Genomic DNA, 14,077 nt, shown 5'->3' with positions numbered 1-14,077 from the left:
CTTCTAGAATAACAATCTGAGTCCGATAACTCCGAAGTCAACTCCCGGTCAAGCCTACGAACTTTCCAAACCTTCAAATTGTCAATTTTCATCAAATAGTACCAAAACCTTCTAGAAACATCTAAATGCAAATTTGGGCATACGTCCGAGTCCAAAATCACCATCCAGACCTAACGGAACCATAAAAACTACAATCCGACATCAAATTCACAAAAGTCAAACTTCGGTCAACATTTTCAACTTAAGCTTCTAAAATGAGGATCACTCATCCAAATAAATCCCGAAACATCCGAAAATAGAATCCGACCATGCACGCAAGTCATGACACACAATATGAAGCCACCCAAGACCTCGAACCACTGAACGGAACGCTAAATCCCAAAACGACTGGTCGGGTCGTTACATTATCCCACTTGATTTTTCTTACAAGGTTTTTAACGAGACAACCAAAAGGCGTATTTCTAAACATGTGTACTCTTTTTCTTTCACTAGAATTTTTTTTCACTGGATTTTATTTTTGTTAAGGTTTTAACGAGGCACGTTATCTGTTGAATAGACATTCAGAGGGAAGTGTTATAAATAGAATTGTATTCTAGGTAAATATCTATTTTTTAGAGAGTTTGTTACTTTGTGACTAAGTCATTTTTTTCTATAAATAGAGGAGTTTTACCTCATTGTAACTCATCTCAAATTCAATAGAATTCTCTCCCTCTTTCTTTGCAATATTCTTTTTTTCTTTATTGTTTTATTTCAAATTCAATATTTTCGATACAAAAATTATAAATATGTAAAAAATCACTAAACCTTTAATATTTGAGCACATAATATTAAAAACACAATAGGTTCAGTGCTAACATTTTGAAGGTCTTTTTTAAGGCAAACATTTTGAAAGGTTATTGGACCTACTAAATTTAAATTCTGAATACGTCTAGGATCTCTGGAGATTTCCACTTTATGAGATTGATTATATGGATGAGATGAGCCAACTTGGGCAGGATCAGCAGATCTTTACTTTCAGGACAGTTGCACAAATGGCCTTTTTTGAATTTAAATAGAGGCCTCAAAAAAGGTTATGTGCAAATGCATTTTGAAGCGCGATTCTACTAACTGGATTAACGGGACAGAATTCATAGAGCGGCCTCAAAAAAGGCCATCGGGTGCAAATAATCCCTTATAGTATAATTGTGTTTATTGGCACAAGATGATCAGATGATGGCATAAAAGCTTGGGACATTCCAAAGGGTGAAGATATTGCTAAATTTGAAGTTGATAATGAGTTGCTTGCGTTTGGTTAAATTTCTGGATTTAAAGCTTATTCGAGTTTTGGCAAATTATCTATGCATGTATTTCTAGTTTCAATTCTGTGATTGTTTGTTTTACTTATATTCGTCATGAAGTGTACAAAATTTATTCGTCATAAATATGTGAAATTAAGCCGTGTGACCTATTGACGAGAGATTAAAAATTGTTGAGTGATGAAAGAAAGAAAACAAAGAACAAAACATCCATATGTAGGCATGTAGAGTAAATAGGTGGATTCTGAATTCTTCTTTTCTCAAATGTGTTACAGTAAGTATTAACTCAATGACTCAATGTCTATCACAACATTATTAAAATTAGGATGCGTTAGAGGTCAATTCATAGGCTTTTAATTTATTAAATAAAAGATTAATGCATGGAAAATGTATCAACTCAATCCATAGGCTCATATCAAGAGGTCCACCAATATAAGATAATCTTGAAGCTATATTCAATGAAGTTAATTTATTTTCTTTTTTGCAAAAAAAAGAAAATGGAAAAATGAGCATTTTGGATAATGCGCAATGGTTTGCCTGCTGTGGTTTATTCACAAAAAAAGAAGAAGGAAAGACCAAATATGCACATTTTTGAATTGCTATCGTCATCCATGGTTGGCCTGCTATGTTTTATATATTGGCAATTCGGCATGACTGTCTTCGACTTCTTGTGTATTTTTTGGCCGACTAGTATATGTTGCTCTAATAAAATAAGGTGTTTTTATTAAATTGAAATATATCGCCATCTTTATGTATTAATCTTCAAATCAAGTTGTGATCATCTATTTAGTGCCACAACGGCCACAAAATATAATTATGAGCTAAAAACCTGAAGACTCCATAGAGGAGAGAATCAGAGAACGGCAAAATGCTGTTTTCTTTAAGAATTTAATTTATATACATTAACGATGTAAAAAATATTTACATTATAAATAGCATGCTATCTATCTTATTTTCTAGATCCACTCATTATGAACAGGTTACCTATAATCATCTTTTGTGTTTCAATGTAAAAAAGTCAGTATAAAAGTTAAATTCTTTCTTTAATAATATATTTATTCTTATAGATAACTTAACCTGGTCTTATTTATGTCCTCAGTAACCATTGTCAGTTTATCAAGAAAAAAGACTCCTAATAAGAGCTTTGCCTCTTTAGGTTACACTTTACAAGAAAGAAAGAAGGTTGATATAGAAATTATCTCCAAAATGACAATCAAACCATCTTCACCAACCCCAGATGACCTTCACCATTACCAGCTCTCATATCTTGATCAAATTGCTCCAAATATTTTGATGCCCCTAGTTTTTTTCTATGCAGCAGACAATAACCTCACAAACACACAGAGATCAAATCAGCTCAAGAAATCTTTATCACATGTGTTAACCAGATTCTACCCTCTTAGCGGCCGTCTAGAGGCCAATTCTCATGTCAATTGCAACGACGAGGGCATTCCATATATAGAAGCCATAGCCAAATGCAGTCTCTCAGATTTCCTTCTTGATCCAGTTCCTAAAGAACTCAACAAGTTCATCCCTTGTAAGTTACATGATGTTAAAGATTTCTTCTTACTAGTCCAAGCAAACTTTTTTGAGTGTGGAGGAATGGCTATTGGTATAGCCATTTCTCATAAGTTAGCTGATGCAATGTCAACTTTCATGTTTATCAATTGTTGGGGAGCTATTGCAAGAGGGAATACCAATGTTCCTAGTCCAAGATTTAATTCTTCCATACTATTTCCACAAAGAGATACATCAGAGTTAAAATCAAGCATCACAATCGGGAAGGATACCATTGTGACTAAAAGGTTTGTATTCTCTGCCTCTAAAGTATCAGCACTTAAAGATAAGTATACTGAAAATACGAGACCTCCCTCGAGGATTGAAGCTTTATCAACTTTCTTATGGACTCGTTTGATGGCAAGTATTCATCGCAAAAGAGATGAAAACAAGAATTATGGCATAGTCCATACACTGAACTTACGTACCAGAAGTAATCCTCCGTTGCCTGAATCTTTATTCGGGAATGTAATGCAAGTAGTCGTTACAATACCATCTCTGGATCATAATATTAGTGATGAGGAACAAGGTTTTGAGCTAGTGAAACAAGTGAGAGAAGGTATACACAACGCAAATAGTGAATTTGTCTCAGGTCTCCAGAAGATTAATGATGACAAGCACTTGAGTTTTATCAAAGTGAAAGCAAATGAGCAGAGGAAAGGTGGCCTAGTATTGTTCAACTTTACTAGTTTGTGCAGATTTCCTCTATATGAAGCTGATTTTGGCTGGGGACAACCGATATGGGTAGGATCAGCTAGCCTTGTTCTCAAGAATGTTATTGGTTTTCTAGACACAAAATCAGGTAATGGTATAGAAGCCTGGGTAAATCTCAAAGAAGAAGACATGGCCAGATTTGAAGCTGATAAGGAATTGCTTTCTTGGTGTAGTGACTGAACCTGGAATTTGGTGGATTTCTACACTTTCTAGTATAGACATTTACACTTATACATACTGCTGCTTTTAATCCTTCCATATGTTATAATGTTGGAAGTTTGTTTATTTTTATCTTTTTGGTCAACTTTATACATTGATGAACACACCATCCAACTCCTACGTCTACCACCAAATTAAGCTCTAGAGCCTGAAATTCATACGAGGGATTTCAAAAAACATTATTAGAGTATCACACCTAAGATCTGAACCTATTATTTAAAGCAATTTCTTAATGCCATTTGCCACTACACTAAGATCTCCCCTAATGTAAAAGGGATTCGACAATTCATATATAACCAAAAGAAATCATTTTTGCTCTATTTGCGCAGTACAATATTCCGGCAAAGGGGATTCAATTGAATTCCCTTGCCTCCCTTTAGGCTTTAGCTCCGCCCCTGCCTAGAAGGTCTTAAGAATGCCAAAAGATCCTCTACTCTCATGGCAAAGGCTTTGCAATATATAAGACCGAATTAAGAGGAAGGTGAATTAGGTTGTGCATAAACTTTAGGTGAAAACAGTCCGTTGTTTAGAAACATATTTTTCGAAATAACTTTGGATGAACCTAAAGAGACATACAAAAAGGAACAGGTTGTTCTTTATACTCAAACACACTTCAGACAGAATCAATTGCAATTAACACCACTCTAGTAATTCTAATAAAGGTAAACTGCTCAACAAGAAACTCCCTCAAACAGAACAATATATAATTTCTTTCAATTTATGGGTCAAATGTATGAGAAAAGTTTAATATTTAACTAGAAAAAACAATATATTAAAGATTTTAAGAAGTAAATGAGAGAGTATAAGAAAAAATGCAAAAAGTTTGTAGTACATAGTAATTGAACACATCATGTAGCTTTTGGTTCATTTCTCCTAGAAGCCAGTTAATGCTTACTAATGTACTTCCAGCCGCCTAGTTAGTTATACACAGAACCTCAACCATTTGCTGGAATCCTTGAGCTTTCACTAAAAAACCAAATGAGGAACAAACAAACAAATAAAAGCTTGATGCTACATGATTGGCTGCAGCCTACAATGTTCGTTCCAGCTTTAACTCACATTCTTCCATTATCAATTTACCTTTGTGATTTTCCAATCAGACTAAAACATATGTGACTAATCAATCTACTATTACCATCAGCTTCTGTAGCTTTTCTATTTGTAATTTGTAATATAATATATGCAAAGACTCTCTTGAACAAAATGCCAAACTTACCACAACTTATGTTCTATCCCTAATCTTAAGAATTACTATAAGCATTTGTTGAAGAGTGGTATTTGCCAAAACTTTACCAAAACAATAGACACGGCAAATATTTCAAACAAGTATAATGATTGATAAACGTACTTGCTCCCATATCATTTCCAGATTGCCAAAGTTAACACATATATAAACAAATTAGAGTTACAACTACAGCTACCAGGATGAAACTGACCAGGGGGAAAAAGCCAATGACACAAAAAATCCCTTCTCCCTTTAATAAATTCACTGCTTCCGAAATGTAAACTAACCAGAAATATCAAAATGAAGAACAAGGAAGAACAAGCATATCTTAATATTAAGTTCGAGAACGCCCAGTGGACGGCACAAGCACAGCTTCAGTACTTGTAGAATTTTTGGCAGCAACATCTTCTAATCGTTTCCATGTAGCTTCACGTCTTGACTTAATCTCATCTTCCTTCAATTCGTCCTCCTGAAACTTGTGCAAGCACTCCTTGAATAGATCAGGATCAAGATCATAGAATATCTTCCGAATATTCAGTGACAAACTGTGAACAGCCTGATTCCAATGGTTTCTGGCATTTCTCTCCAGTGCAGGAAAGATGATAGGCAGTATCACCTTTCGATTTTGCTTTATCAAATTCTCAATGTGATCGTTGTTCCACAAAAATAAAGCCCTTTCTGCCACCTATAGTGAACACAAACACTAAGTCTTCTGAATTGGCAAATTTGAACATTAATCAGAGCAAGCAAAGTAAAAGTATATTCAGAATGTTAGTATACAAGTTTTTTTTTTCGTGATAAAGGTATACAGGTTTTTTCCAAATTAAATCCCGCAGCAACATGATAAACACACGACTCAAGCTCCTGATCTTCTTCTCATTCTAAACATTCTATGAGTTCACAAAAAGAATATCTGTCAATCAAATATGTCCACCAACTCATTGTGGAAACATCAAATAACTGATTTTTCTGAAGAGCCTTGAAACGTTCATCCATATTAAAAAACCAAAATAAATATAAAGGAAGGAACTTCTATATACAGCAATCTTTAGTTTTACGACATAGGAATTAGTCATGCGAAGTTAAGAATCAATAATTGAAAAAGAAAATAAAAAAATTAAAGAGGATGAGGATAAGAAGACATAACCAGAAGAAGAATTAGAAGAGGAAATTGCACTTTTGCTTCCTCAATTTACACAATGTCCCAATCCTGACGTTCTTAATCCCACTAAGCATATTTAACCTTCGATTAACTGACACATAATCTTTTGGTCTGTTAGTAGAGGGACCAAAAGGTGAGCTAGCTCCAAGCAGCACATCACCCAACATAAAGCAACATGCATCAACATGCGGCTAAACTGCCCGGCTTCAGTTCCACTTTACTGAAAAGTCTATCATTCTTTATGTAACACAGCACTATTATTACTCAAGCATAGACAAAGATTTGTACGTCCCCTTAACAATCCATCACCAGAGTTTCACCTTCCTTAAGGATAACACGACAGCATGGCTTTCTCAAAGTAACTTACACAAGGTATGTTTTTATTTCTATTAATTCTTTTTACATAAGATACATTGTCATGAATTTATCGAAGCTTCAACTGAAAATAAACCTACTTTTGCAATATCTCCATTGAATTATCATAATCAATGTTCTCTGTAATACAATCATCCACTCCTTACACCACTTCAAATGCTCCCCAAGTTAGCCACAGTAATACTTTACATTGAGCTCGCTACTTGCATGCACCTTGACTATTACACCCATTACTTGCCACCTCCTACTAACACAGGTACCTAGTTACTCTACTCACCAAGGCTTAAGTAGATGGGATTTAAACAATGGTTTCTAAGGTTTGCACCCACTTCATTGACCATCAGGCCACATACTTTGGTGCCCCAATTTGTAGCCACATAATCTGAATCAAATCTTCTTCCTTTGTTATCTAGAGGAGCTATTTATTCTGTGCTACAAGTAAAAATTGCATTATTAATCAAATATTATTTAATTTGTTGATAAATTAGTACAAAACCCCCTTTAACTGAGTAATTTATCCAAATTAAGCCTGACCCAACATTATTCTCTCCTCCTTTTGGCTTCCATTGCTACCGCTCCAATATCAGACTTCCACAAAATATTTCCAAAAAAGGAGGTTCAGTTCACATCTTACACCCTCTTCTTCCAGTCAATTCTGCTGCTGCTACTCCTATTCTAGCTTAGCTGTTTAACTGTCCTCAAATTGAAGGCCTTAAATGAAAGAAAAGAGAATTTTGAAAATGCTGTCTCACTAGCCTATGCACCGGGCTGCCCTTTTTCACTAGCCTATGCACAACAGGCAACTGAACAGTGTAGAGTGATAGTATTCAAGAGAAATAAGTCATGCTTATGACTTGTACAGCATATTTGTTTTCCAACTTTTTCCCATTACCACTCTCACATGAATTAGGAATGAAGCACAAAAGTCATCTGTGTTGGACATTAAGTGTACCGAGATCAAAGATCCTAGCGGACCATGCTTCCGCAAGATTAAGTGAATAGAGGTTCTTTTTTGTTTGAGAATGGTAAAAATAAGTGAATGAGGTTTTCATGAACAGGTGATAAGAAATTCATCTAATTCTTTTCCGAGCAATATTACTGTGTTTGGTTATTATACAATCAGTACTGCACAGGAATTAACTTAGGAAAGGTACTGAAGCTTTTCCATTAAGGCATCCTGTAGTTGTTACAAGAGATTAGAGGTAGGTAGGAAACTACTTAATGGTGGAAATAAAAATATTCATAGATCACAAGTCCGAATACCTTCTGAAAACTAAATGCTACCTTTTGGTATTATTGGCTAATTTGTATTGGATAGATCTGAGCTATCTATTATTCTACTTTGTCCTCATATCACATTACAGAATAGGCAATACAACCATATCTACAAAGTGTGGTGGCCGTCAGGGGTTTAGCTCAATTTGTAAAGGTTGAGGGACTTGTATCTTAAGTCAAAGGTTCAAGGCCCGTGCTAAGAGAACTAACTCTTGTATTTAAGTGGAGAAGGGTATTTTGGGGGGGGGGGGGGCATCATCCCCCAAATTTAGAAGGCTGCGGGTGGCCCAAAAGGTCAACTCCAGATAGATTTCTCAATCATAAAAAAAAGAATATGGTGAAGTGAAACGATAGTAAGATGCATTGCATAATAGGAGTGCATAGAAAGATAACATACTTCAAGCCAGATCAGACAACCAGAAGAACTAATCAGAAATTTTTCCACGGAGAATGACGCAGAAGTTGAAGAAAAATAGTGTATATCGTTTTGCTTATCCCGAAAAAAATAAAAAAAGAAAAAGAAAAGAAAAGGGGGACTAGAGGAAAGTAGCATGTATCTGAGTTTTAAAGGTACAGTATTTCACAGATCATCTATCATTAAAGAGAGAGACTACCATGCATGGAAGAAAAACATCATCCCCCCACCCCCCCAAAACCCGCACACACACAGGCTCTACAACATCTACTTGATTGTCAGATGCTCAAGTTAGAGTAATCTTTTCATTTTGTCATGCTATTGTAATGTATAATCAACCAGCCAACCATAGCTGCTTCAATGACCAAATTTCTGAGGAACGAACAGCAAGATTAGTCTTACTACAAGACCATGAATAGTGCAAGCACCTAAAATAAATGGCAAACTACGACTTCACATCTTCATGCTATTCCTCAGCACTAAAAACGGCAAGTACAACCAAAAGGGGTTAACTTTTTCAATCTATAAAAAAGTCTTACAGCGAAAATCCAAAGATCCAACATCAGTATCATACTATTGCCAACAATTTTTATTTTTTTTGAGAGAGAAAGGTAACTGTAATATAGAGCTAGCACTAAGTGCTGTAGTACTTACAAGTGAGCAAAAAACCAAAAGAAAAAAATACTTTCCAGTCTTACAGGGATTCTAAGAGGTTAAGTATGGAAGCTGTTGCACAACTTTAACCTCAATCAATAAATGGTTGCTCATTGAACAGATGGAAATGATGGAAATGAAGACATGCGTCATTCTGCATGCAGCAGTAGCAGTGGCAAAGAAGAATTCTCTAGGATCCGTTACAGTTTTACAAGTGCGGAAAATTCATGCGGCAGTAAATGGAGCGTCCAATATATGTGGTTTCAATATTTTGAAATCTTTAATCGTCATCGATCATCTTTTATGGGAATGATCAGGTTCCTTTTTCAATAAGTCCTTCATGAGCAAAAGTAAAATCCACCATCATCAGTGAATAAAAAGATTTATGGCACATAAAAGTACAACACATCTCAGCACAAGATAGCAACAAGGGGAAAAATTCTCTGCCAATTAACAGGAATTGGGATGAAAAAGGGGGCACAAGCTCAAGTCTTCCAGCCCATTTTCTCTTTGTTGATGATTTTTTTTTTCTCTATTCAAAGAATCATGAGTTGAGCTTGATTGAAACAGCGAGGATTCATATAGCTGATCCCAACTTGTTTGGGACTGAGGCGTAGTTGTTGTTATTTAAAGAATCAGAACTATATTTCATTTTTGATACTTCATCTTACTACTTCTATTGCAGAAGCGAACTACCAGCATTTCAGATCAATTTTTATGCTTAAGTTAGTTTTTTCTTTTAAATTTTCATGGAAGTAATGTATTACTACAGAAGATGCTGAATACAGTACATCCTGATCAAGGGTCTCCTGTACATCGGCATCTGGTTTTTATGCTAAAGTTAGTTATCAAATTATCATCTCAACAAAGCAATATAAGGTGGAAACTTTTGAAATTTTTGTGTTTTTAGTTGTTCAACAACTATAGTATTCGCTCACCATTTTACAGTATAAACATCCGCCTATCACACCAGCAATCAGCAGTACAGAATAACAGAAAACTACTTTAGACAATTATATTCATTTTCCCATGATGGAACTAAACTACATTATAAAATTTGGATTACCAAGCTACGGTACCACGAATAGGCAGATAATCAACTAAAATAAACTCAGCACCACTCCATAACAAACTCAAATAGTAGCAGCTCCATAACAGCCTCTGACAAATACTAATTCTATTGCTTAATTTACATAATATTCAAGAAACCAGTCACTACAGAATAAGAGCGTCATTTACCATAACAAACAAATCCACCTCTGCATAAATCATGACTTATATACAGACACCACAAGACATGTTGCACATTCACCATTGGAAATTACAAACAAAACTATGGCTATAACAACAATGTGCACTCAAACAATCACAGAATATAAATGCTCTATCCAAGGGGGGGGGGGGAGATGGTACTCCAGATCATCTCAACCCATCAGAAGAAAACTAACTGGCTAACTGCAAGAAATTTAGTCCCTTGAAAAGCAAATATTCTACTTGAAGAAGAAAACACGCTTTGGCAAGAAAAGAAAAGAAGAAACAGGGAGAGAAGTATTGCAGGTCAGTTAAATTTTTCTTAGTTTCAATCATCATCTCAACCCATCAGAAGAAAACTAACTGGCTAACTGCAAGAAATTTAGTCTCTTGAAAAGCAAATATTCTACTTGAAGAAGAAAACACACTTTGGCAAGAAAAGAAAAGAAGAAACAGGGAGAGAAGTATTGCAGGTCAGTTAAATTTTTCTTAGTTTCAATCATTTCTCCATTTCCACCAGACAACACATGACCATTGCAAGCTAGGAAACATAAACATACTGCACGCCACGTCAATCCACAAAGTATATTTTAAAACCAATGTTGCCTACAGAGATAAGAAATTAGTGCTGTTCTATGATGCATATAATACATGCATGTTCTTCCATGCTTAATAAATAGAAGCATATCCAAATACAACGGACACATACCTGAAAATGCAAACTAGTCAAGCAATGAGCAATTCGACGAAACAATGGCACCATACACCTTTGGAAATCTGGTGGCTGAGTAGCTTCCAAGATTTCCTCCAACTCACCAAGGAACATGACTTCCTTTGAGCTATTTGTTACTGGCCAATACTTTAACAATCCCCTAATAACTGTATCAGCAAGCTTGCAGTCTTTCTCCACAAACTGTGTCATACAATAAGTTAACTGTTGATGGTACATGGCTAAGCATTTGGGTTTATGCAGGGGGATCAGTGTCCGCACAAGAAAAAGCTTGTGTTCTTCTTTTAGTGGCAAAGCAAACCCATTGATTATGCTGCCCAGAATTTCCAGAAGCTCTGCAATCCCATTATGCTTTTCAGTCTCAAAAACAAAACGGTAAAATATGTTATTAATAGCCTTCCTAATATAAGGTCGGTGTACCATGAACTTCCCATAGACACGGTGCAGTATTATTTTCAAGTACTCCCTCTCTCTAGGATCCTCAGAGTCGAAAAGATCAAGCAATCTGAGAACAAAAGAATGATCTACATATCTTTTAGCAACTTTTGCATCAGTTTCCGGTGATGCAACAAATCTTAGAAGAAACTCATACACAATCTGCAGATGTGGCCATGCAGGATCCATTGCAGGCTCGTCCTCTTCCACATCAAAGGCCAACGCCTTGTTCTCCCGAGGCTGAGGCATGAGTTCCCTGAACAAATTTGTAGATACCATTTTTACTACTTCTTGCATCACCACTTCTGTAAATTTTACATTTGCAGAAGTCACGTACTCCACGAGCTCCAACAATGTCTGTCGCTTGATCTCCTTTTCTTTAAGGTTCTTTGTAGGATCAGTGAAGTCAAACAAAACACAACACATGCTGAGCTTCCTAATGAACAAGTTCTGTTTCTCAGAATTGGGAACATCCCTAAAATTTGGTAATGCATCATAAGAAGCTACTACCAGATTCCCATTCACCTTAAAACTCCCATCTCGAACAAACTTATCCCCCATTCCATATCCTGAAGCTGAAACAGAATAAGGGGCTGAAATAACAGTACTGGCTACTCCAACCTTTTTATTTCCTCCGTCACTTTTCTTTGAACTGCTAGTTGAAGAACTTGAACTAGAGGTACCAGCTGTCTTTGACTGCTTCTTAGAGTTCTTTTTACCAAATATCTTGATCATATTTCTCTTCAATTTGAAACTTTATATAAATAACAAGTAAATGCTCAACAGAAAGATCAACCAAAACTGAGTAAAGTCATCAAACCAAAGTTAAATCTTCCACCTGAGCTGAAACCCACATGCCCAAGCTCAGCTTTTCAAAAGGGTCAGCACAAAATGATGAAATTACTTCATCAAATAATTCAAGAAATTACTCAGTTACCTACCACCTTCAAGAAAGGGGCTAGAAGGACACTTTTTTCAACTACAAGAAACAGAGGCCTCAATTAATTCAAATAATGAAGAACTAAAATATTGAAAACCATTCAGAAGTACAGATCAAGAATTGAGGAATACCTGAATCAACTCAGGGAAAACCCCAGTTCCTCAAAATTCAACAACTTTTGCAAAAACCCATGTGTAAAGTTTTTTGCCTTTTGACTTAAAAACCCAGATGTATACATGTGTAAAGCCACTGGAAACAGAAAATTATATCAATAAAAACCTTCAGTATTAAATTCAAGAAAACCCCACCTTTTTCAACTTTGCTCTTCCACTAAACAACCATACCAAATGGGGTTTACAAAATAAAGTATATCCCCACACACGCTCTCTTCACTTTTTCAATAATCCCCAAGCACCAAAGATTAAACTTTTAATGTAAATTGAAACCCAAAAGAAAAAAAAAAGTGTTTTTTTCTTTCTTTTTCTTTGTCACAGTTCAGAAAATGGGGAAATGGAGCAATTATGGAGATGAATTTGGTGAATCAATTTTGGGGTTCTTGGATTTTTATTTTTTTATTTGTTATTTTTGGTGTTGATTGTTGACTGGGTAAACTATTCTTGGAATTGTATTAGTTTAGCGTGTGCATTCTGACTCGGACCAAACGACCAAAAGCCCCCGTCTAATATCCTCTAATTCTCTGTACTTTCTTAATTGGTAATTTGGTAAAAGTCAAATGCCCTAACCCGGACACCGGACGGAATATGTTATGATTATTGAGATGTTTAAAATATTTACTACAGTATATTATTTACAAAAAGAAAAATTAAGCAGAAAATAATCACAATAACCCTTTTGCTATGTATATACAAGTCCAAGTTAAACAAGGCTATCTACTATGCAAGCCCACCTCTTTTTGTTAAACCCTATGTAGTGAAAGATATGAAAAGGCACACTACTTTCGTTAAGTACCTAGTTGAAAAAGGCTGTAATATCTTAGCCATCTTAATATGTCCTGGATGACTAAGAAAAATCTACCGTTTTAACACACAACAAAATCCTAGAAAAGAGGAAGAATCATTAATACAAGAGACATATAGGTAAGCAAGCAAAAAGGATAGGTGCAAAAAGTCACTTGTCACGACCTCAATTTCCCTCCGTAGGATATCGTGATGACACTTAGTCTCTAAGATTATGTAAACCTGATAATTTGCGAAATAACTGAATAATAAATTGAACTCAAATCTCAACACATAATATATAAATAAAAACTGCGATTTAAATAATTACAACTCTCAAAACCAGGTAGAAATAAGTCACAAACTTCTAAAAGAAAATACTATTTATCTCTATACATCAAAGTCTAAAGAGAATAAGGGAAATAACATAATAAGGATAGAGGGGGACTTTCAGGTCTGCGAACGCTGGCAGATATACCTTAAAATCTTCACGTGCGGTCCAGCTCACTGATATCTGGTCTGGTATGAAGAACCTGGATCTGCACAAAAAAATGTGCAGAAGTGTAGTATGAGTACACCACAACGGTACCCAGTAAGTGTCAAGCCTAACCTCGGTAGAGTAGTGACGAGGTCAGGTCAGGGACCTACTGGTTTAAAAGATAAGCAAGGCAGAAGATATAATAATATTTTGAAATGACTGAGAATTTAAACAACGAGAAGTTTCAGAAACTAACAGCATAGCAAATAGAGGTAAACAACAGGGGCGCTTCCGAGGTATCGCCCCGTAACCCAAATGTAAATGCTCAACAGGGGGATCTCCCGAGGTACCGTCTCGTAGTCCCAAAAGTAAATATGCACGACAGGGGGATCTCCC

General features: G+C 35.7%; 2 protein-coding genes across 3 annotated transcripts; one reads left to right on the top strand and one right to left on the bottom strand.

The window, feature by feature from the left end:
• Window positions 1–2,285: 2,285 nt before the first annotated feature.
• LOC107816321 (stemmadenine O-acetyltransferase-like) lies at window positions 2,286–4,010 on the top strand. Its single transcript, XM_016642017.2, has one exon. It carries the CDS (start codon window positions 2,385–2,387, stop codon window positions 3,744–3,746), a length of 1,362 nt encoding a protein of 453 aa, XP_016497503.2. The 5' UTR covers window positions 2,286–2,384; the 3' UTR covers window positions 3,747–4,010.
• Window positions 4,011–5,117: 1,107 nt separating this feature from the next.
• LOC107778430 (serine/threonine protein phosphatase 2A 57 kDa regulatory subunit B' theta isoform) lies at window positions 5,118–12,924 on the bottom strand. Of its 2 annotated transcripts, XM_075230896.1 has the most exons (3): window positions 12,379–12,906; window positions 10,852–12,286; window positions 5,118–5,695 (listed from the first exon to the last, which is right to left on the bottom strand). In XM_075230896.1, the coding sequence occupies exons 2-3, from the start codon at window positions 12,040–12,042 to the stop codon at window positions 5,345–5,347; spliced, it is 1,542 nt and encodes a 513-aa protein (XP_075086997.1). In that variant the 5' UTR covers window positions 12,043–12,286; window positions 12,379–12,906; the 3' UTR covers window positions 5,118–5,344. The 2 variants fall into 2 exon arrangements, with proteins under 2 accessions (XP_075086997.1, XP_075086996.1); XM_075230895.1 differs by having other exon boundaries at window positions 10,852–12,924.
• Window positions 12,925–14,077: the final 1,153 nt, after the last annotated feature.

This window comes from Nicotiana tabacum, chromosome 15 (assembly GCF_000715075.1).
Source record: "Nicotiana tabacum cultivar K326 chromosome 15, ASM71507v2, whole genome shotgun sequence".
Classification (NCBI taxonomy): Eukaryota; Viridiplantae; Streptophyta; class Magnoliopsida; order Solanales; family Solanaceae; genus Nicotiana; species Nicotiana tabacum.
This window is presented reverse-complemented; position numbering and strand designations above follow the sequence as displayed.